At 43.0% G+C, this 24,184-nt stretch overlaps 1 protein-coding gene across 3 annotated transcripts in view; it reads right to left on the bottom strand.

Moving 5' to 3' along the window:
* Fam135b (family with sequence similarity 135 member B) overlaps window positions 1-24,184 on the bottom strand; it is a 272,906-nt gene that overhangs the window by 68,715 nt on the left and 180,007 nt on the right. For all 3 annotated transcript variants that reach the window (XM_005354527.2, XM_026782497.1, XM_026782496.1), the window contains exons 5-7: window positions 21,090-21,160; window positions 16,029-16,202; window positions 9,508-9,634 (exon numbers count right to left, since the gene is read on the bottom strand). In XM_005354527.2, coding sequence (XP_005354584.1) covers window positions 9,508-9,634; window positions 16,029-16,202; window positions 21,090-21,160 — 372 coding nt within the window. The remainder of the gene's footprint in view (window positions 1-9,507; window positions 9,635-16,028; window positions 16,203-21,089; window positions 21,161-24,184) is intronic.

The following is a 24,184-nucleotide window of genomic DNA, read 5'->3' as shown; positions in this document are numbered from 1 at the left end:
AGGATAAACACAAATGGATACAATGAAAATCTCTATATAAAGTTATTACTAACAAGTCATTGAAGGAGAAGAGAAATTTAAGTAAGAGTTGACATATCTCTTGAATTTAGTACTGGGAATTTTCAGAGAACCAGTGTCATTTGTACACATGGTATTTACTGAAAGATTAAATACCTCTGCATGTAGACAATGATGAATTTAGGGAGAGAGACCTTCAGTTTACATTAAAGTGAACAATATTCACAGGGCGATAATCTCTGCAGTAGGTAGAAAGGAAAGGGATGCAGAAAAAGCCTCTCTGGACAAACAGTATTTGTCCTGGATCTCAAAGTTCCAAGAAGAAGAAGAAACAATAATAATAGGGAGTTATCTCAAGGTTGAGAAGCAACCACAGGAACTGTTGACATTCTATGGACAGAATGGCACAGGCTGTGGTATCTACCAACTTACCACATCTTATCACAGCTCTGTGATCCAGAACAAATTATACAAAGGCAGTTTTCTGATGCATGTGATCCTAGAACATAGTTAACACCACACAGTTGCTGTCAGTGCTAAAAACGCCAGCTGTCACCACCACGGTTGCCACCATGATTCTGAAAAGTACACCTGCTAAGGTCTAAAGTCTGGAAATTTTATCTACAATCTGTGTTTACATAAACAGTAACTAAGTGGGAAGTGTGATTTATGGCTACTGTTACCTACATGTTTTCAGATAGTTATATCTAGACAATAAAACATTAGTTCAAAGAGTTCTTGTCCTAAGAACTGGAAGAGCTGTTTCAATTCAAACATTCCCCATGTATGTGAGAATCTTTGCCTGGTCCCCTTCCTCCTGATGTTATTAATGTGCATTTCCTCCCACATGACAAGGCTGAGAATATGTCAGTATTATAAAAATCCATAGCACCTTTTGTCATAAGGCATAAGAGCAAGAGAGAGACAATGGCACACAAGAAGCCTTATGCTGCTATAAAACACCCGTGGTAGACATTCACCAACCTTGGGGTTCCTTCGTGGTAGCTTTTTAAATGTAAGTAAAATAAATTCTATACCAAATATTACTTCTCCATTTCAAACAGTGAACAAGTAATGAAGACACATCTAACCCCCATATTAAGCATAATCAGAAGATTTTAATAGAAGAGTATTAGTGTTCATGGGGATAAGATAATTTAATTACTTCTAAATAAATGAGAGAAGAGGCTTTGGGGAAAAATAAAGCTGAATTCATATAAATGCAGTTCCTGAGTTAACTGAATATCATTTGTGCATAGGAAAAAGAGTAATATTTTTTGTTTCTAGTGCTTCTAATTGTAGCTAGAAAAAATTAAAAACAGCAGAAGGAGAAACAAGAGGAAGGAGTTATGATTTGTGCAATATTTACCGTATGTCAGTCACCATAAATGTCTTAACCACGAGGATGATCATGAAAACCCACCAAGCTAGCAATGTGTCTGTTCACTATCACAGGTGAACTGTGGATGTATACAAATGGGGCAAGCATTACAGAGTTCTGTGGAGGTCACAGTTCTTAGGGAAAACGGAAGCTATTTCTCAGAGCATTGATTTTTCTCATGTGTAGACAGATTTCAATGGATGCCGCAGGACCCAGAAAAAAGACACACACACACACACACACACACACACACACACACACATCAAACTAGACAGCACAGTTTAAGGAACTGCTTACTTGGCACAGGAAAGTACCACTTTGAGTTAAATAGATGCAAACTACGGGGGGAAAGGCCACTTCTAAAACTCCAAGAGTAAGTGTAAGTTGGGTTGATTTCCATACATTTGCAGGCAATGATAAATATCATGTACTTACTGGCCAAGCTAACCCAGGAAGTGTGGTCTCAGCAACTGCCAATAAAAATCACAGAGAGAACACTCGCAATTTGGTCTCCATGGAAACAGAAGGTAATATCCCATCCTTGTTCCTAGATGGATCTTTTATTATTTCAATCTTTGAAAAGCGATTTTTCAAGGTGATAGAAACTATCAAATATAGTCAATTATTCATAGCAATGGAGACAGAAAGCGTGGGTCTTCGGTGCTTCTTTGGCCCGGCTGAGTTTTCAGGGCGAGAAGAGGATACCTATTGGTGAGGGGAGTGGCTGCCTCTTGGAGACCGTATTTCACAATTCCAGTTCTGCTGGAGTTGTTCAGCTAGGAGCCTGACCCTCACAGCTTTCTTTCATCACAGAGTTGACTTCCTGCCTTTAGTCATTTACTAGAACTGCAATTGGTACCAGTGCCCAGAACCCCTATGATCTCAGCCATGACTCAGTGCAGGCTACAAATGTTGTAAATATTGTAAACTGTAAATGCTGGGACAGGGCTGCCAACACATACAGAAGGTTAGGTAGCTGTTGACCCCCCCCCACACACACACACCCAAGTACCAGTTATTTCACCTTTTGTATTTATTCCATGCTGGTCCTTATCACGATTCATAGGTGCTACAGCTGGATAGAACAGTTTAATTACTTCCCTCCCTTGGCAGCTTGCATACTATTTGTTGCAACCATGGAAGCTAGATGACAGGAAAGATGCTTTTGTGTGACAGCCGGCTATGGTCATCCCCAACGTGTAAGTGTGTGTCGTCATCAGCAATAGGAACCTACCCTCGGGCTACATCGAGGTTTTGGGAGGGGCTAATTTTCTATCTCCCAGGGGTCATTAGTTGCTACTATGGCTAAATAAGAAAAATGGGGGAAGGTGTGCTTTATCTGAAGAGCTGGGAAGCAGAGTCATGCAGAGGAAGATGGATAAAAGAACATTAAAGATGACTAAAGACTAAAAGCCACAGGGAGATATTATTTTATGTTTACTTAAAATACATATATAATGTACGTAAGTGGACGTGTAACACACATTCTCTCTCTCTCTCTCTCTCTTTCACACACACACACACACAGAGAGAGAGAGAGAGAGAGAGAGAGAGAGAGAGAGAGAGAGAGAGAGAGAGAGAGAACCTGGATTAAGGTATTTCAAAAGGAATAGTTTCAGCCATTCACACTTCAGTGTAAATCAGTATTGCTAATTCCCCTCAGTAGGGTGCTAGCTCCTGGTGAAGCCTTTGTAATTCATGACAGAATATTTGAAGTCTGCTTCTCTGCAGGTTCCCTGCCTTCTACTACAGCCATTCCTCTGCCATCTGTGTCTGTCTCTCCTTTAATTACCCTTCTGCCCCCTTTGCCTCTGGCCACTACTCTACTATTTCTGGGATTGCTGCAGCAGCATCCGTCCTTCCCTCTGTCCTAAACTGTGCTTACCACCAATCAATACGCCACAAGCAAGAATGATAATTACGACTGTCTTTAGAATCCCGATTATAGTCTGTTTATGGCTTATCTGTGCTAACCTGGTTCACATGGCCCCAAGCCATCAGGTTGTGGCAGGAGAAGAGAGGCTGGGAAAGCTATATGAATAATAAAATATAAAAGGAACCAGGAGGCAGAGAAAGCCTGGAAGCCCCTCCCCACCTAGGCTTCAGACAACAAACAGAGGGTGTTCAAGAAAAGCACAGAATATATGAAGTTGGATGCCATCCAAATGTCATATCAAAGAGCATGCCATTCCAGGCTCAGTGGTTATAAACATCTGTGTCCCCCCTCAGCTCATTATCCCACCCCACCCCATTCTCCAGGGTATTTTATTTTTATTAATAAACTGTTCTATTTCCAGTCAGGTGTACCTGATCTAATTCTATGCTGTGAGGTACACAACCCTGGACACATGAGCAGGCTCAAATGCATGCCTACAACAGGGTCACTCATGATGTTCCCAGCCTCTTGACTGGTCACACTGGCTGCCTTGGAATTCCTAAGTGAAGAATTAAACTTGAGCACTCTCCAGGAGAACACACACCGTGTGACTATGGGCGAAAACACAGGTTCAGCCATCCAATGCGGAGCAAACATTATCATGGTTAGTTATTGAGGAGGCACCTGTTGCTGACCAGTCAGTCCTGAGTGGAGAACGTGAGAGCATGGCCTGAGCTGGGCACTGTGGGGATGAGCAGGAGAAAGGTGAGTCTAAACGCAGATGACGTAAGAGCTCCACACAGCTCATCTGGCTTCATGCTCCGCTTCATGCTCCAGCTGATTTGCTTCAGTCAGCAGATTTTGAGTCCCTCCAGTCAGATCTTGAGAATAACGGCACTTAGAAAGCAGGACTTCTGTGAACGGCTAGATGGGTTGTTGGTGACTGCCGTCACACTGCCGTGGGGTAGCCACCAAGAAAGCATAAAAAAAGCATAAAGCAGAAGGTGGGAGGAGATGAGAATTGCTTTGTCATCACAAGTCGCAGACAAACCTCCCATGAGAGCAGATTCCAGTATCCCCATAGAGAAACAGAGGTTTAAGGCAGTGCCAGGACTGGAGCAAACAACCAAAGGTAACCCACAGGGAAAATGTTACCTTAGCCCCACCCTGGCGTTCACTCCACGTCTGTTGCTCTTGCCTGTAACCGTGTTGATCCTCCGCCTTGCGTTTATTCAAAACCTTTTTGTTAAGTGTTTGCGGTGTACCAGGAGACATGCTGGGTACCAATGAGGTGATGGGTGACACTGGATGGCCTATGAAAGGCGCAGATTCCTTCCTGAGACCTGTGATATGAATTAGTCAGGAACAAGGCATCCAGCCTCAGCTGCGTGAAATTAGGGTTGTCTCCAGCCACGGGAGCATGACATAAACAGACAGTACCTTACAGTTTGGATGCAAGGCCTTCTGTCACAGATGCATGCGCTCCTTTAGAAATGACCCATGGAATTATTCTGAATCACCTGCCCACCCTAGCCCATATGTCATACAAACAACCTGCTACATTTTCTGCATGATTTTGTTAAACGAGACAGGCATTTAAATGAGAAAAATGTCAGTCAATTTACATCGATGAGGGAAGCACAGGAATGGTCACCATTCAAATTCTTAAAATATTAAAACACATTAGCTTTTTAACTACAAATCATTTTTTAAAAATAACTATGGCTTGGTAGTTTTTTTGTGGTCTTTCTGATTAGGATATTTTTTTTCTTTTTAAAATTCAAGTGAGAGTGCTTAATATGAGATCCACCCTTTTAACCAAACTGTACACACACCGAGCAGGATGGAGTACAGAGAAGCTCAGTGCAACAGCTCTCCAGGAACCTCTCTCTTCACACAAGATCAAAACTCCAACCTCTTCTCCTTCCCTACATCCCTGGTGACAGGACACAGTTTCATTCCTTGCTACGTGCTGGTCTCTAGCTATTTCACACAGTATTGTTTTATTCTGTGATTCACTTAAGTTATAGAATATAATCCTAAGGGACACTAAGGACCCTGAACAGCCAAAGCAACTGTGAGAAGAAGGTAAACAGGAAGTATTGTAGCCTATGATTTCAGAATAGAGAGCAGAATGGCAATGGCTCACACGGTGAGTTACAGCCATAGACACTGCAAGGAAACCAACTGAACAGAATGGCAAGCCCACCCCGAGTCATTAAATATAGTAAGCTTATTGCATTTTTTCCCCACAGAACTCGTATCACCATAATACACCTTTTAAAAGAGCAGACATCTCAGCAATAAATCCTCTCTGTCACTGAATAATACCAAGGCCACACAACGGGACATGGATAGTCTTTCACATAAACAGTGTTTGAATTGCATAACCATACAGAAAAGAATGGATCCATACTGAACTCATTCCTCACCCCATACACTATAATCATCTCAAATGTATTGAAGAATGTAGTGTCAGACCTGAAACTATAAAAAAGCCCTGGGGAAAACGTAAAAGGAAACTTGAGGACATTTATACTGGTGAGGCTGGATGGCAGCTGGAAGGGAAGAGACAAGTGGGGCTGTGCCAAACAAGGCTCCTTTTTGCAAAGGGACAAGCCATGCAATGCAACCACTTTCAGCTGCGATTTGATGAAGAGCTAATATCCAACTTGTATGAGGAACTCCTATGACTGGACAAAATTAAATCATCAAAGATAAGCAAATTTACATATAGACAAATTATGCACATGGACATTCCTCCAAAGGGGATGGAGCAGGGGGGCAAAACGTTTCATCACTAGTAATCATCAGCGAAACGGAGATTAAAACTACAAGACCACAGCTCAACCAATGCTCTCTGAGGAAACACTAGGAGCCAGATACACAGAGGGAGCTAAAGAGAAGCAAGACCTGCACAGAAGAACTCTGTAAGTGGGAGACATAGAGATACACATCATTTGACATTCTATTCACCTGGTGTCAGGGAGCAGCTGTAAATGACATCTTAAGGGAGAGCAGTGACAATAGGTGTGAACTAAAATGACCAACATCACACTTCTCATAGTTAAAGGGAAAGCTTGCTGTTGGTGATGGTAGAAGCAGTGGTTGTAGTGATCCGAGAATTGGGGCAGGTCCCACTGCAGCAGCATCCCTTACCTTCCTGGGATGCTATTCATTCCAACAAGCTCACTCTGCCACGAATCTCTGATTTTTCCCAGGCCTCTGTCGGGAAGGTCTTACTGAGAGGAGCACCTGTCTCGGATGCCTCCAGCTGATGAGGCAGTCCGTGTGGATTCCGCTTCTGCCTGCTAATGTTCCGGGCTTCTTGAGATGTGGATACAGTGCTCTCAAGGGAATTTGGAACTAAGATTGGATTCTCTGCTTGGCAGCCTTGCCTGGTGGGAAGGTGCAGGGTGGGCACACAGCAATGACTCCGCATAATTGGATGGGACCCAAATGGGAAATACACAGGAAAAGAATGGAGCCCTTAAAACAACTCAAGGACCAACTTTCAGGAGCAAGCCCAGTGCCAAGACTCACAAATCAGTCTTTCTCTCTGAACATTTGAAAGGCAGGCACATTTAATTTTGACACAGAGCCCTAGAAGCAGCCAAGAAAAAATGGGAAAACAAACAGACAAACAAACACACTCCCACTATACTGTATCATCTGCCTGCCAAGCCCGGTGATATAAAGTATTTACACATATAAATCTCTGAAATCTTCCCAGAAGACAGACCCATTTCACAGCTGAACAAACTTACAGTTTCTGTAAGCACCGAGTTTCCACAAATTGTCAGTGTTTGTCACAGAAGGGGACACATCACAACAGTCTCTGGCAGTGTGCCAGGACATGTGGGGAAAAAAAAAGTTCAGTGGACTGGAATGTACTACAGTGTTGGCTACTCTGCCCAGTGCTGGTTCTGGCGACTTTGCAATCTCCCAACATAGTCTATTACACCATGGCTCCGCCCTTACTGTCTGTTGCAGTGAGTGATCTCTCTCCTGAATCTCTAGTTGTTCAAACTCTGCACCCGCATGTTGTACACAGTTGTTTCAATCCTCCTTTCAACACACATTGCTTGGGTGCTGGTGTCAGGGCAGGTGTCCTGTTAGGTCCTAGAGAAGAAGTTAAATGAGATAGTCCCTCCACTGAACTATGCAGAGCGCCTGCACAGAAGAGCCAGAGATCAATCAAGCATTTGGGGAATCAGACAGCACTGTTTGTACAGTGCTGGTACAAATGGTTTAGGCTGATGCAAATGACATTGAGCCCCAGAGAACCTCCCAGGTAGATGGAGCATCACACTTTCACACGCTTCAGCGGCATCAGCTAAGGACCTCAGCGTGTGAGGATGCTGCTGTAAATGTTTTGAATTAGGCTGTGAATGCTACCAATCATCAATATCTCTGGCCATATTCCCTTGGCAGGACACTGAACTGATGGTTTTTAGGTGGTACGTCTGTCAGGGAGACTCTTAAAGACACCATACAGTGCTGTGATTGAGGCAGAACTTGTCACAGGGAACGTTGAACTGTGATTGGAAACTGGGCAGAATGGTTGTTTCTGTGTGGGAGTCAGATGTCAATGTCTCGGTAGCAAGGGAATTGGCAGATGACTTGGGGACATACCACCACATCTACTGAGGGATGAGGGGGTCTGCTGTAGACATTGGGATGGGGAGCCTTCTATCCAGACCTCATGCCATGCTGAAATGCATAGGTGATGCAAAGGGGGGTAAGAGAAATGCCCATGTTATGCTGGCAGGCTCTTAGCTGTCCCATCTCCCCCTCACTCATTTGAGGCTCCTGTGTAGGAGGTAAACACATTAGCTTCCAGGAAGCTTGGTGGGTACCAGAAGTACTGAGCGTGTACAATCATTCTGTTCTCATTGTTCTCCAGCGCCAGCTCCACGCATGAGAACAAGCGCTACTATAGATTCACTTTCCCATCCTTTAGGGAAATTGTGGCTGTCCCAATTTGGAGACCTCAGGACCATGAAGACATGTGACATAGCAACTTAACCCAGATAGAGATGGGACTAGGCTCACATTTGCAACTGGATCTCCTGACTAGATCTCAAATGGGGAAACTCCAGAAGAGCAGGGTATTTTCCTTCATATCCTGAACTGTAGCAGAAGGTGGCAGAACTGGCTAGGCAGTCTTTCACATGCCTGTCTTTGGTTTAAACATGATAAATTTCTTGTGTCTCCCTGCCTGGGTCGTGGGGTGGCTAGATGTTTGGTTAAACATTGTTGTAGCTGCCAGGATCGGTGTCTCTGAGAACTGTTTGAACTGAACCAAAGACCTCCCTGAGGGGAAGAGATCTGCCTCTGCAGTGTGACATGGCAGGGCCAATCCACTGTGTTTCTGACTATAACAAAGCAAATGGCTATCCTTCATAAGTGACAATGTTATCCAGCTTCTGGAATTCGACTTGGCCTAGACCTCTGCCATCAACTCTCCTTGGTCTCCAACTTGGTGAAGCAGATTTGCAGCCTTCTCAGCCTCCAGAATCTTGTGAGTCAACTCCCAACAACAATGCAGAAATCATTCCTAGTGGTTCCATGTCTCTGGGCAGCCCTGAGTAATACTGGCTGGATAGTTTAGAAGAATACACTAACAAAATGCCCCATGTGTTAAAAAGTAATACAGGCAGTGATGAAAGAAGAGCAATGTCAGATCCTTCTCGGGAAGAAGCAAAGGGAATGTAGAGGTAGTCATATGTATTTATTAAACAGCACCTAATGGCCAGGTATGAGTCAAAGGACTTTAATTTGGGACAAAATTGGGTGTACATAACTGCATGTGAGATTAGTGGTTCTTGCTGACGCTGCTGTAGAGGTGGGGAGAGGGACATACAGAGAGATTGAAGAGTTGGATCCAGGATTTGAAAGCAGGCATACCCAATGTCAACAGACATTCAATATCACCACATAGTGTGAAGGAAACAACCTTACAGTACTATCACCACCTCGCTTCTAGAGAGCTCTTATCTCCAAAAGGACTAGAAATAGGAGGAGCCATAGAAGAATACTCACTACGTCTGTTATAGGCCTTGACACTCAGAAAACATCTAAGAGAAGATTAGTGAAAAGTCAAAGGATGATTGGACCTTGAAAGAAACAAACAAACATATAGTTGATAGAATAAGGAACCTCATAGGACACACCCTTTCAAAGTGAGAACTACAGGTCACAGGGTCATGGGCTCCCATGCATACGTTACCTCTGAGGAAGTCGGCTTGCAGTATCCAGCTCCAAAGACCAAATTTTCCAGAGAAATAGTGGGCTGTTCTGGTCCTGCGTCTAGGCCACCTTTCCCTAACCAGGTGCCTCTTCCTGGGCGGGTGAAACTGTAAAGAAGGGTAAGGAGAAAACAGGAGGTGAGTAAGCCACCATGTGTTAAATCAGCTCCCTCTGGGCTGCAATGGAGGAGCCTGTGGTACAGATTTAAGTGGTGTTCCAGCAGGAGGGTCTGGATGTTGTGTTTCCAATACTATCTAATGGGTGAGTATTCTTGGATGTGTGCATCAGCAGAGGTACAGAGAGGTATCCCAACACCTGTATGTCCTCTGACTGAGAGGTTATTGAGGGTATGTCCTAGGGAATCATCTTTCTGGGAGGCAGCTAGAAGGAACTCCTGACCAGAGTAGAAGACACCGCCCACCCTGCCAAGTTCATCATGCTCTTGAGATCTACTTCTGCCCTCATGGGGTCATTGCCTTGCATGAGCTCTTTCTAGTTTTAGTCCCTCCTTGCTTCTACTTGCCTTTTGGTGAAAGTCATAAAACTATGTTCATCTCCACGATCCATGGAAGACTCCTGCGATATGTCCTAGACTGCTGTAATCAATAAAGTATTACTACATGTTATCTGGGAATGCTGTAATCTCATCAAGAGGGAAAAAAAAAACATGGGTTTTTTTCTCTGCCCAATTCTGATTCATTATAAAGGTCATCTGGCAGGTCATCTGGCTATCATCAATCTTAGAGTCAATGGAGATTTAGGAATGTGACTAGATCGTGTGTCCTTATGATATTTAGGTATATGGTCAGTCCTTCTACCTTAAACTTTGTGATTTTCCTCCAATAATAAATGAGAATAAAGCTGCTTACACTGTTTTCCCTTTCCTTCAAATATCGGCTATTAAAGCGCTACTGACTCAGATGAGATTTTATGTATTCGGGATGGTATGTGAGATCGTGTCTTCTATATATAACAGCGAAGCTGCACACATGAAATCTCAAAAATACAGCTGGCTAAACAAGACTTTTACAGTAAGTGTACCAGTTGCCATGTCACTGTGAAATTTCACAAGGCCCTAAACCAAAATGAAGAGCTTCGGGCAACTAACATACTAAGTGAATAAAAAAAACCATTCTTCTGCAGGGACAAGCCACCTGATAGTTTTTCCAACTGGGCATCCCTAAGCGTGCCCACACACGCACACACATGCACACAAATACACACACACATTATCAGCAACACTAACCAAACTCAACAGGTGTTTATATTAATGTAATGATAATTAATTAAAGAAGAAAAGGTCATGAATATGAGAGGGACTACAGGGGACATAGGAGAAGTTGGAAAGAGGAGGGAGAGGGTGAAAAATAATGTAAATACAGTACTCGTGTATGAAGTTCTAAAGAAATTAAAAAATCTAATAGCTTATTTAGACACACTTTAAATTCTATAGTTACCATTTTGTAGGTATGTCTTAATCTCCCAAAGAGACTAAGAGTCTCTCATGGCAAAACAAAACAAAACAAAATGGTCTCTAACATGAATGTCCTCAGATGTCACCATCTTTGCTCTGAGTGCTTGTGCAAGGGGGGCAGATGTCAGACGAGGAACTCATGCTTCTGGTAGCAATACTGGCAGAGAAATAAAGTTAAGGTTACATTTTTATTGAATTCATTTATCCAAGTATTATTAGTCTAATACCACAAGCCAGAGAGCGCATGAGGTGTCAGAATGCCGAAGTGGTAATGTGTCACTTACACCGTCAGCACACATTGGCCTAGAAGGGGACTCAAACCAATCAGTCTATGTTGGAACATGATGGGGATGCACAGCAGCCAATGGACATAGAGGAGAAGTGTATGAAATGAGCTGGATGAAAGGGCTAAGTCCACAGAAGTGGTGTGGCACAGTAGGCAGCCACAACAGTGTGGAACTTACACTTGCTAGCAGGAGTTCCTAACCAGCGACACCACTTACATAATGGGACCTGGACTGGATTTGAACCTCCTATGTCATCTCCTGTCAGAAGGATTAATGCACTTGAGCCATGGGGTATCATGGAGACTCCTGATAGTTGCAAAAGTTAGCTTTAAGTGTAAGGTCTAGCAAACAATGACACTGAATAAGATTTGCTGGTAAGTATTCTTGAGAATCTAACTGGATCAAAGTCACTCGGTCACTAACTACATAATTACATGTGCATTGGCTCATGGGATTCCAATCATATTTAGCTCCCCAGTTTTAACTGCAGTGTCATCACAAGTAATTTGGGGGTAACGTAAAGCATGTAGGAGTAGTACACACATAGGTTACAGGAAAACCTATAATTTAATATAGGTGCCTTGAGCTTCTGAGTATTTAGGTACCCGAGATGCTTTGCCTCACTGTGGGACAATCGTATTATGGAATACTAATAATATTTGAATTTGCTTTTGCTTTGTTTTGTTTTGTTTTGTTCTTTTGGCCAAATTCCTGGTTCTCCTTCCCCAACTTCCTGAGTGCTAAGATTATAGACATGCCTCACCATATCTGCCTTTGGATTTATATTGAACTGAATGTTATGGCGAATTTACTATACAGCCAGAAGATACTGGTAGGAACATTCTAGAAGAAAAAAAGTGCGTGTACATAAGGAATCATGACCCCTTCCCTGGGATATCTGTCAACAAAGGACGAAAATACTTGCTATTTAATTATGGCTTTTAGTTGGCATCTCTACTGGAGGGAGCCCCTAGGAGACACTTGACTTTACCTATTTGAAGATTAAAAACTATTTAAAAAAAAAACTAGATTTTCTTTGGTCGTTCCCAGCAAAGGCTAAGAGTCTTTTGAGGTGAAATTTCTGTTTCCCAGCTGTGGCATCCGTGTTGGACCTAACTGATCCTATGAGCGTGCTTTTCTGGAAAAGCTGCTGCTTACCCGATTTGACAGGTATTTCCCACAAGCTTAAAGGGTTCCCTTTGTTCCAAGGTACCATGTGTCAAGACAGAAATTCTTCTTGCAAAACCCAGAGAGTAGAAGGCGGTTCTATTTTTACCCCATCTGTGAAGTTTAACTCTTCAGCAGCTGTGCCTGCTCCCATCTGGAAGGTTGCTGCCGACAAACTTGCCGAGTTTGCTCCTACCGAAAGGTTAAACTTCCTAAGACATCCTGGTTCCAAACCCATGGTTGGATAGCATCAGAGTCCCTGGCAACATTAGAGCCGAAAGGTGATGTCAGATGCTGGGAAACCGTTCATTTCAGTTGTCCTCCTGCCTGCACTAGTGACCCTCCTGCCTGACGAAGTTTGAGAGGGCTACGTCTTGAGGATTGTTCTGAGGCATAAGCTTTCAGTGTCTCTTTATACTCAACTAATTTGTGTCCAACCCCTGGATGCATCATTAATTACACTGCCAAAATCTGACTCCAATTTACCTTCCCAAATTCAATTTTCACTGTCACACCCTTGTCCCCTGGGTAGAGCAATGTCTTCTGTAAAGCTTCTCTCTGAGTCACAAGGAGAGGTGCACACCCCTGTGCATAAAGCTTCCTGCCGTTTGTCAGGAGCTTATCGGTGCCAAATGGGTGGCCCAGAATACAGTGGGTGCTTTACAAAAATTAATCTCCTGGACACATGCATAATCAAGGGCTTCCTGTGTCCTGTCATTGAATCCTTCCAACTGTCTGCTGATAACTGAACCTGAATCCTGCATGCTCAAGTGGACAGAGTGAGAAAGTAGAATCTCGGATTTGGCACTGGGGGCTACCCAGTCCTGAAGCCCATTCTTCAAATTGCTCCCTGACTCAGGCCTTGCCAGTACTTTGCACACCCCTCAGTTTGGAAGCTTACCACCTGGATTTCTTCTAGACTCTGAGTCTCTTAACAGCCAGGGGTACAATATGTACATCTCAGAATTGCTAGTTTTCAATTCTTCTGAGCCTTTATTACACACATGTTCATGATGTGGGACAGTCTACACATTTTTTATCATGTACAGTCATAATATCTGTTGGTTTATTATCACAAAAATATTTGTTCACATGTATATGTATGTATCTATATGGTGAAACAGGCACCCAGAGGCGTGAGATCAACTATTCAAAGATCCCCTAGAAAGTAAATAGAGGAACTAAGCAGCCAGATATTCTTAACTCTAGCTGCATGGGAATAGCTTATTCTCTGGGACCCAGAAGCCCCGGAAGGGTCACTTGCTTTCACATCTGGCTTGTTGCCTGGCCTCCAGATGAACAGTCTCTGCTGATCTCAGAGCACACCTGCTCTGTCTCACCCTTGGCACACAGATTTCACACTGAGCCATGCACTGAAGCAGCCTTGATCAGAAGGAATCACCCAGCTAGGGAACATGGTCTGAGGGAGACTTGAACTCTTCTACTTTCTAGATTCTTCTTTTGTTGCAGCTTCCAAGGCCATGGTTGCTTTCCCATGTTCCTACATTGTAACGTTTTTCTAACATTCTGCTCTAACACTCACCCTACCTAATTCAACATACAAACATCAGCTCAACCCACTGGACACAGCTATCTGAAGGTCTATGCTGAGGACTGTAATGATATTTCATTTGCATTTTAATAAATACACATTGCCTGATGATCAAAGAGTAAAAAAGCCCTATTGGTCAGCCTTACAGACCAAGCAGTGGTAACACACACCTTTAATCCCAGTAGCTAAAGGCAGGATCGCCATTTTTAGACTGAGGTTGAGGTAAGAGCCAGTAGCTAGTTGCTTTGCTTTTCTGGTCTTCAGGTTGAACTCCAATTTTTATCCCTGAGTTTTTATAAATTGTGTTTCAAAGGACCCTACATGGTCCTCTTAGACTCATTGTGTGTGGACTCAGATGCTTCGGTTGGAGCACAGCAGGCCCCCGTAGACACCCATTAGAAGTGAAGAATTAAAACCATAGACCCCTGGCCCTTGTCCCTTTTTCCCCTCAGTCCAGGACCTCCAGTGTAGGAACAGCTTCAATCTAAGAGCTCAGCAAAGTTTTGGGCAGAAGAACGTTAGGCACAGTCAGTTATAGAAGGCCACAAACTATTTGACGTTGACTCTCAGCTCCAGGCCCAGAGCTGTTGCTAACTAACTGTCTGTCTCTCTTACTTCCCCATTCTTACTTCTCCTTGCTATGTGTTCTGATTTAATTCCTGTGCAGGCATTTCCATAGCTAAGCGCTAACACTTCCCCAAACTTGTGCCATGATAATCAGTTCTGCCTTCTCAAATCACTTCACCTTAGCCAATAGCCAACTTACTTTCTTGTTGGGCAATGCTTTCCATCCTAGGCACTCAACACATATCCAGTATCTCTATCAGTCTCATTCAGAACCAGAAATGACCCAGTTGTCCATCCACAGATGAATAAAACTGGGTCAAGGAAGACGTCATATCTCATTTTCTATTCCCAGACTCTAACAGACAGCAGACCTTTTAGGTTATGGACAAAGAAACCATCAAGGATTCTGCTTATTCTCATACACATGCATGCAAACTTATAGAAACTGTCTAGAACACAGACATTGGACAATTTTCTTTCCTCTGGGTTACAAGAATATACCCCAAATTCCTCATTGTACACACGTGCAACTGTTTACTCTCCCTGTTTAAAATTATCTAAATGGACATAGTCAGCCATCTGAGACCATGATAGATGGCCATGCATGGCCCACTACAATCACTCTTATGAGCTCTCTCCCTTCCTTTGTAGAACTAATGAAACCCAAGTTCTCCTCTGCACCTTGGAGAGGCTGTAGGGTGAGTCAATGAAGGGCAAAGGCAAATGATCTTACAAGCAGACTTGCATTTGAGCAAACAGTGGCTGGGGGAAGGAAGAGATTTGGATACCTGCTTTGTACTACCCCTGGCCTCCTCTGGGATTCACTAAAATGTTCCACGAATGGCCCTCGTTAAACTCAGTGGGTCACAAAATAACAAAAGACATGATTGTGTTAAAGGAACTCGTGAGGAAGAAAGGAGGTTGACAGCAGTGAGAAGGTGAGAAAAAAGGTGGGAGTAAGAAAAATGTGCATTTTATACACATACGAAGGTGTTAAGGAATGAATTATTTAAGCTTAAATTGCATATTAGATAATAAAGTGCTGGAAACCTTATAGACACCCCAAAATATCAAATGAGTTTTAAAAATTTCAAAGAGTTTTATATAGAAGTCGGTGTTCTTATTTTACACACAGGGATTATGTAGCTCAGAAACACGAGGACCTTCTCAAGGCACAGCTAGAGACAAGTGAGGCCCATGGAAGAATCTAAATCCATGAGGTGTGAGCTCCAGTTTATACATTATCCCCCAACCCCCCAAAAAATTCCCCATTGTCCTCTGTGATGCTGAGGCTGTCCCAAGCTTTCGCCTACTACTTCTGTGGGCCAGCTGAAGACCCAAGCTTAAGTCAGCAACCATGGGCCACCTTCTCTGGTGTGTGCTGACCGCTTATGATAAGCTGTGTCTCTCCGTGATGCATGGGATGAATGTTAGGGCCACCTCTAACTTCATACCTGATCAGAGGTTGCTGCAAAGCCACCAGGGCAGCGTGGATGGTCACGGAGATCACCGACAGGTGGAAGTAGTCAAACATGACAGGGACTTGGTGGTGCAGACCCCTCCGGGGGTGAAAGTGCAGGCCAAGCGTGCGACTGCTGATCATCGGTGTTCCGGTCACATCTCGCAGCCTGGAAGGCAAGTGAGTGAGCTCATGTGAGCGTGGTTGGTTGGCCATGCTGTCACTCAAGCAGCTCCGCCTAATAGTCTCATCATCTTACTCGGTCCTGCAATATGCAGCCTGGTTGAAAGAATTTGTCCCACAATTGGTAAATGAAGAATGAAGGCTACAGAACAACTCTGGGTCTCAGTTCTTCTGTTGCTGCAGGTAAACCTGAAGCTCAGAGATGGTAAAGATGGTCATATCTTTCCAAGGCTCCTCTCATGACTACAAATCTCTTGGACACTTTCCCCCTTTTTCACCCCCATAGGATGAACACTGCTCTTAAAATGCTGAGCAGATTTTGTGAGGTTGTGAATTGTGCGGGATCTCTAGCCTCCAAGGGCAGCAGCGGTGACTAACTCACATTTACATCTCTGGCATCTCACTGGTACAGACATGATGGAGAAAGTGATCAAGCCCATGGTTATGAAAATGTCAACTGACTGACTAAATGAACAAAGACCCAGAACCCGCTGCTGAAGCAGTCTGACCAGTTTCAGGAAGTGGTCCCTTTCCTTTGCTCTAGCACTTTGTAATCAATGCATACCCAATCCTAAGATACAGGCCACAGACAGACAAACCCAGAAGACACAAAGAGAGAGGATAATGTTTGTCTAGACATAATTGCTGAAAAACAGTCTCTGTGGCTCTGCAGGTTGCAGAGAGCCAGAACGTGAGGAAAGTCACCTCCATAGATAAGCAAATAGATTACAGAGAGGGAAGGGAGACAGTGAAGGCTCCCACAGCCTGACCCAGTGTCAATCTTTCCTTGTGGTCTTTGCCGTTTGTGGCTAAGGTTACATCAACCATTGGTCCCCTGGTGCCCATTGTGACTATGTGTAACACATTCTTTGCTTTAACCAGGATGAACCCAGAAAAAGAAAGGTAGAGAATCCAAGCAACTGTCAGCCTTCATGCTCACTTTAATATGGACAATAATGATCTGAATCTTAACTGTGGACTGGACCTTCTGCTTTCCCCTGTAAGACAAGCATATAACATATTTGCTAATCTTATTCTATTCACAAAAGAGCAAGTGAAACTAATGTGACTTATTTAACTTGTTCACAGTCATGAGAAAAACCTGCCATGCCAGACCAGTAGTCTCTGACTCTCCTCTGTGCTGTTACTGCACAGTATTGCTTTTTGCTTACTTAGACATTAACTCCTGACAGGGAGAACAACCCAAGCCTCCTTCAGAAGATGTAAGGAGAGAAGAGATCACTTTTCGGTGTTCTGAAATGGACCCTTATGGAGAAGAAGCCCACTTCCTAGAGAATCTCAGAGTAGAGAAGATGCAGGTGATTTTTGGTGGATGAGGCAGTAGAATGTCTGGGATTCTTATAAAGGAGCTAAGCAAACAAAATAATTAAACAGCAGCAAATCTGCTATCTCACAGAAAGAACAGCCCTCTAGACAGAATTATTATGCACACTTGGAAGGAATAAAATTAAGGCCAACTGAGAGAACCCACAGGAAGATGAATCGCCCCTTTAAGTATTAAAAAATTTCCTATCTGCTGAGCTGTGCAGAGACTGTCAGGGATTGTGTGGGGGTGAGTGTTGGGACCCTGTACAAGCAGGTACTCATGGACCATTTGAAATCAGAGAGTGTAGATAGGATTGTGGTCCCGAGTATGTGACTCTATCTCATTAATACTGACTTTGGAAACTGAATAAGCTTTGGTGGGAACAGAACTTATCTATGTGTTGTACTATTTAGTAGCACCTCTTTTTTCCATGCACTAGATGTCAGCATCATTGTTCCCTTCAGTAACATGACATGGTCAAAGCCTTGAGACCTCATTTTCCTACTGATATATAAGAGGGACTTCACAGCCTGTCTAACTCTGGTGAAACAACAGCCTCCCATTTCATCCCTTTTTGTTTGTTTTCTATACACTGCTATGAAAAGTGAAAAAATAAATAAAAACATCTATCCCTCTTAAGAATGTTTCAAATCCTGATGCCCATCTTATACACTACTGAAATTTGAAAATTACACAGATTTGTCCAACATGTCCTAATTGAAGATTTCTGAACCTAAGTGGGGGGCAAGTTATTCTCAAGGGAGAAATGTGTGCTGTTGAGACCAGACACTATGTCAGGAACATGAATACTCTTGGCAGCCCAGAGACAAGGTCTTATCAGCTACAATTTAATACACATTGCTTCTCAATGAATCTACCCCACCAGATCTCTTGACATCTTAGTAGAGGTTCTTCTTTGCTTCAGAGTCACAATGATTCAGTTTCCATTACTGTGAGAACCCTCAAGAAAGTCCTAAATAGAGGGAGTCTGAAGTCCAAGGAAGGGAAGAGAAACCAAGTCAGACACTATTAGACCCTATTCTGCCACTCTCAGTCTCCACCCAACCTTCAGTTCCTGTTCTTCAAAAGGAAAAGGGATTTAGGAAGTGGTCTCCAGTGTCCATGCCTTGAGAGATACTTTCTCTTCTATCAGGTTCAGTGTGGTTGGATTTATATTGAGGTCTTTAATCCACTTGGGCTTGAGTTTTGTGCATGGTGATAGATAAGGTCCTCTTTGCAGTCTTCTAAATGTTGACATCCGGTTATGCCAGTACCATTTGTTGAAGAAGCGAATTTCTTTTATCCATTGTATAAATTTAGCTGCTATCTAAATCAGGTGGTCATAGGTGTGTGGATTAATATTTCGGGTCTTTGATTCTATTCCATTGGTCAACCTGTTTGTTTTTATGCCAACACCAAATTGTTTTCATCACTGTAGTTTTATAATAGAGCTTGATATCAGGGATGGTGATGCCTTCAGAAGTTTCTGTATTGTACAGGATTGTTTAAACTATCTTGGGTTTTTTGTTTTTCCATATGAAGTTGAGTATTGTTCTTTCAAGGTCTGTGAAGAATTGTGTTGGGATTTTGATGGGGATTACATTGAATCTATAGATTGCTTTTGGTAGTGTTGCAATTTTTATTATGTTGATCCTAGCTATCCAAGAGAATGGGAGATCCTTCTAATAAGATAGAAACCAAAGAAGGAGTTCTGAGGGGGTAACCGCCTCTGCACCTTAGAGTTGTGGATGTAGAGTCCTGGTGCCTGATTTATGCTGCATGATATATCTGGATAATAGCTGGGTTAAAATGGCTTTGATGGGAAAGCAATCTGTACGGAATAGCTCCCACAATTTTAAGAAGGGAATTAAAATAACTTTACACAGCCCCCATGGACCACATGTGGATTCTATGGAAAGGATAAGCCACAAATATTTTCCTAGAAGAGACTGGAGTTTATCAACAGACTTCAAGGATGGGGCAGAGTTGGGAAGGAGGTGTGCATAATGGTCATGCCAGCAAGTAACTCACAAGAACCCTAATGATGACTGAGCATTTACCCTAGAAAGGGCACTCCTTCCTTACCTGCACTCAAATGACTCCCCAGCCTTTTACTGTATCTTCCTTACTCATTGTGTCTGATCTACAAACCACAGAGGTAGGGGCAAAGCAAGCTAAGAAAGGAATACAAAGCCTCCATCTCCCTTTTGGTATTTTGAGAACCTCCCGACTGAGTGGAAATAAACCTTAAATGAGATGAGTGCTTAAAGGGCCCGATCGAGTGGGAAATAAACCTTAATTGAGATGAGCGTTTCAAGGTTTTGGTGTCACACTTTTTAATACCTCAGAGAAAGATTGTTTATGTAATTCCTGAAAGAAGGTGGAAAGGCTTAAGAGGCAAATAGCGCAGCCCAGGATAGAGGGAAGAGGACACGGAGCACATTTGAAGGAAGCAGTTAAGCAAAGGAAGAGAACTGCTCCCTGACTATTTCCTTGGCAAGTTTTACATAAATAGATTTTCAGTTCACAGAGAGTTGAAGGACAATAGCAGATGTTCAGTATGAACACATGGAAAACCAGGAAGGATGATTTGAAGGGGGTTTTGGTTGTCTCGTACATGCAGACATTACTCTAAAACTCCCATGTCAGTACTACATAGAAACAATGCTTTAAGTAAAAGATATCAATTAATAAGGCAAGAAGCCAACAGTTTTCTGTGTGCAGAACCCGAGCAGCCTGGCTCCAAATGAGTGAGCTTTTCCAGGCTCTGGCAGACATGCTGTGATGGCAAACCACAGCTGTCAAATTGACAGCATCTAGAATCAGTTAAAACCGGAGCAGCTGGGCACCCCTGTGAGTGATTTTCTTGATAAGTTTATTTGAAGCAGGAAGACCCACCTTAAATCTGGCGGCAGCTACATAGAAGAGACATGGAAGAGGGAAACTAGGATTTTTGCCTACTTGCTCTCACTCTTGCTGGCAAGCCTAGCGATTCTTTTGCTGCATCATTCTTTCCCTGGTAATCACACCAACTTCTCCCAGCTTCCTTTGGATCCTAATGTAGACTGAAGATCAGCATCTCTCCAGCAATCTCCCAGGTCCCTCCACAGACCTTCAGCACCAGACTGGGACTGCAGAGACATTCAGCATCATGGACTGAGCAACTACTGGATTCTTGGCCACTCTAGCACGAGTCAGCCATTGCTGGACTAGGTGGACCAGACCACAAAAGTCAATCTAATAAATCTTGTGTGTGTGTGTGTGTGTGTGTGTGTGTGTGTGTGTGTGCATGTGTGTTTATGTATGTGTGTGCGCACATGTGTGTGTGTGATGCTATCAGAACTGTTCCTTAGAAAACCTTGACTAATAAAATGTCTATCCCATATTCCTGGTAAATTGGAACATCTGAGGGACATTTCAGATTAGTAGTAACTAGTTATTCCAGAGAAATTATGAGGATTCTAGCTTTGAGGAAGACCTAAGAGTGAGGTATGGGGTGAAGGAAGAAACCTCCCTACACAGACCAAAGACATTCATGACACTCACTGCTGTTCACTGTCCGTAAAGTGCAGGTCCACCTTGAGCTGAAACTCGACCTCACTCAGCGCATCTTCTACCTGAAAGACAAAGACCAAGAGAGTTCAGCAGTCAACTAGTAATCCAATTGGGTCATTTAGCGGACTGCTTCTCAAGGAGGAGAAACAGAATCTCACTATCAGGTGCCACTGATGCATAGTGAGAATATCTATGCACGAGACAAGGTGTTCTGGAAAAGCAAACTCTTAGAATAGGAATATTGGATGGAAAATGAAAGCAAAGGATTTACACAGCCAGCTTGGTAAAAGTATATTTTCAACCATTATTAAACAAGCATCCTTGTAATGCTTCATCACCCTGGTCAACTTGATGAAATATAGAGTCACCTCAGAGATAAGGCTCCAGGCATATCTATGCCTCTGAGCATGCAAATGAGTGATAGACCTGGTTAAATAATGCGGGAAGACCCACCTTAAGGGTTAGATGGGACTTTCTCTGGTTAGGTGTCCTGAACTACAAGAAATGGAGAAGCCAGCTGAGCTTCTCCGTTTGCATATTGTGATTGTTCTCTGCTTCCTGTTTGTGGATGCCAGGTAACCAGCTGCTACAAGCATCTACAATCTTGACCCTCCTGCCACGAGGCTCTGTGTTTGAAATGTAAGTTGGGATGAATCCCTTCTCCCTTAACTTTCTTTTTTATCACAAGACCTGGAAAATAAAGATGAAGCTTTTAAGCATGTTGCCTCATTGTCAAACAAATTTGACATGGATTCCAGGCATGGGTGAAAGACGGCATCGCACCTCCTCTGGGAAGGATGGTGGAGTGAACTTCCAGCACAGCAAACTTGTCCAAAGATGCATGAAGTCACCACTTAGACTCAAATGTCCCCACATGACACACATCACTGCCCACACATTAACGGGAGGAGCCTGGCAATCTGGGTGGTTAAGTCATTGATGTCCAAGGTGACTCAAGCTCTTCCAACTTTCATCTATGGTAAATCTTAAATTCTCCTTCCTTCAATGTCCTTTATGTGCAAAAATAAGTAATAAGACAGTTCTTTTCACATGTGCCCCCCCCCAAATGAGGTCCCTAGGTCTCCCTTTTCATATTTATAGGGGAATTGTGTACTATGCACTAGTCTTCATTATCTGTGCTCTGTGGATTCATTCAGTGTCAGGACTGTCCCATGGCACAGGGCTTAGACTCCTGTTTGCTCTCTGATTGGCTGAAGCCCTAGGCAACTCGCAGTGAGCCACTTCCTTTCCCTCTTCGCATTCAGCATTTCGGGTCACAATAGCTTGTTCTGAGCTCATAAATTGGACTCCCATAAGCCAAAATTCATCTCCAGGCATGTCTGCTTTAGTTCCCATAGTAGTTCTTAAAATGTTTGAACAAGTTTCAAATGCTGAAAATTCAGGTAATTTCACATTCATATTTATACTGTGGGTTTATAGCTTCTAGGGGAGAAAAGCAAAACATCCCTTGGAGCTGGCAAGGCAGGGTTGACATGTGTTAACTCTGCTTGGGTCAGACAAATCCTGCAAACACCACTGGTTCACCACACTCAGTGACAGTACTCTGCCACTTGAGGCCAAACGCCCTGGCTACTTTCTTGCCATGTGTTCCCACTAATCCCCTCAGTCCTCATTGGTTGTGGGCTCCAGCTTTCAGGAACAGTGTATAGGCAGAGAGATAGCAACAATGCATCTCCGAGGAATAAAACTCTTCTCCCACAGTCACCTGTTTTGGTTGTTATTATTATTATTATTATTATTATTTTGCAAAAATACCCTTATCCCACAGAGACAGACATTGCCTATCCAAAGGCTTCTTTGGAAATAGCTTCTTAATTAAACACAATTCAAGCAGAGACATAGGGATAGAATTTATCTTTAGGCCTTTGTGGTATTAAAAATGATACTTTTAAAAGACTACTTAAAAGCTAACTGTTAAGAGTATTTTCTAACAGAGCCTCTCCCCTGGTGTGAAGAATTCCAATCAAACCAGATGAAGCCAAATTAAATGCCCGAGTTTAATAGATGGTGGGCTCCCAAGTGGTCGAGAGCATGGCAGAGGGAAGACAGGGGGAGTGCACACATAAACCCAAAAGCACACATTCCTTGTTCCTGTGACCCTAAGTACCCTGTGGGAGTGATCCTGACCCTTCCAGGGGAGGGGTCAGTGTTTGGCAGGCTGGGAGTTAGAGTTCAAGCACTTGGCAGGCTGGGAATTGGAGTTCAAGCTCTTGGCAAGCTGAGGTCACACTTCCAACTCAATATTACACCAACATTTTTGCTGAATTCAAATGCTATAAATAACTTAGGGATTTTTTTTTTGCATAACCAAAAATCTAGCTTTGTATTCAATCAAAGGAGTACAGGCTCTCACTACCTGTTCCCTGGAAATAAGACTAGATAAGTAATACTGCTACTACCTTCTGAAAAATCATTTACCTGGATATAAAAAACGTCTGAGCACCAGATTTAGTGGTCACAATTCTCTGGGAATTGAAGCTAGACTGAGCCTAATTATGACTTTCACTGGTTCCTTGATAAATCCTACTTTCAAGATACCTACACAAACATGTTTATAAAAGCCTACATATTATACTTGCAAGATACCTACACATCAATGCTTATCACAGTGACTCTTCCCTCCCCCCCCCCAGGTCCACTGCAGCCTTGAGGCTGAGAAGGCAGCTTCTAAAGTCAGAATGCATGAATACAAATCCTAAATCTAGTTGTTTTCCATTCATAAAATAATCCTACTAACTCTATAATATTATAGTAAGTAGTTATATAAGAAAGTGTACAAAAGGGGTTGACCAATTTCAAATAATGCAATGTATTATGGTTTTTGTTATTTTTACTTTACTACTGAGTTTGAGGATCCCCTTATCCCACCACATCTGCATGGTGGACCTGAACGTTCTTTGAAAATATATGCCTTATAATGTGGCAGGATACAAGATCAACTCCAAAAAATCAGTTGCCTTCCTATACACTAAGGATAAAGAAGCAGAGAGGGAAATCAGAGAAGCATCACCTTTCACGATAGCCACAAATAGCATAAAATATCTTGGGGTAACTCTGACCAAGGA

Source organism: Microtus ochrogaster, chromosome 15 (assembly GCF_000317375.1).
Source record: "Microtus ochrogaster isolate Prairie Vole_2 chromosome 15, MicOch1.0, whole genome shotgun sequence".
NCBI classification, from domain to species: domain Eukaryota; kingdom Metazoa; phylum Chordata; class Mammalia; order Rodentia; family Cricetidae; genus Microtus; species Microtus ochrogaster.
The sequence above is the reverse complement of the archived record's forward strand: the minus strand, read 5'-3'. Positions and strand labels throughout refer to the sequence as shown.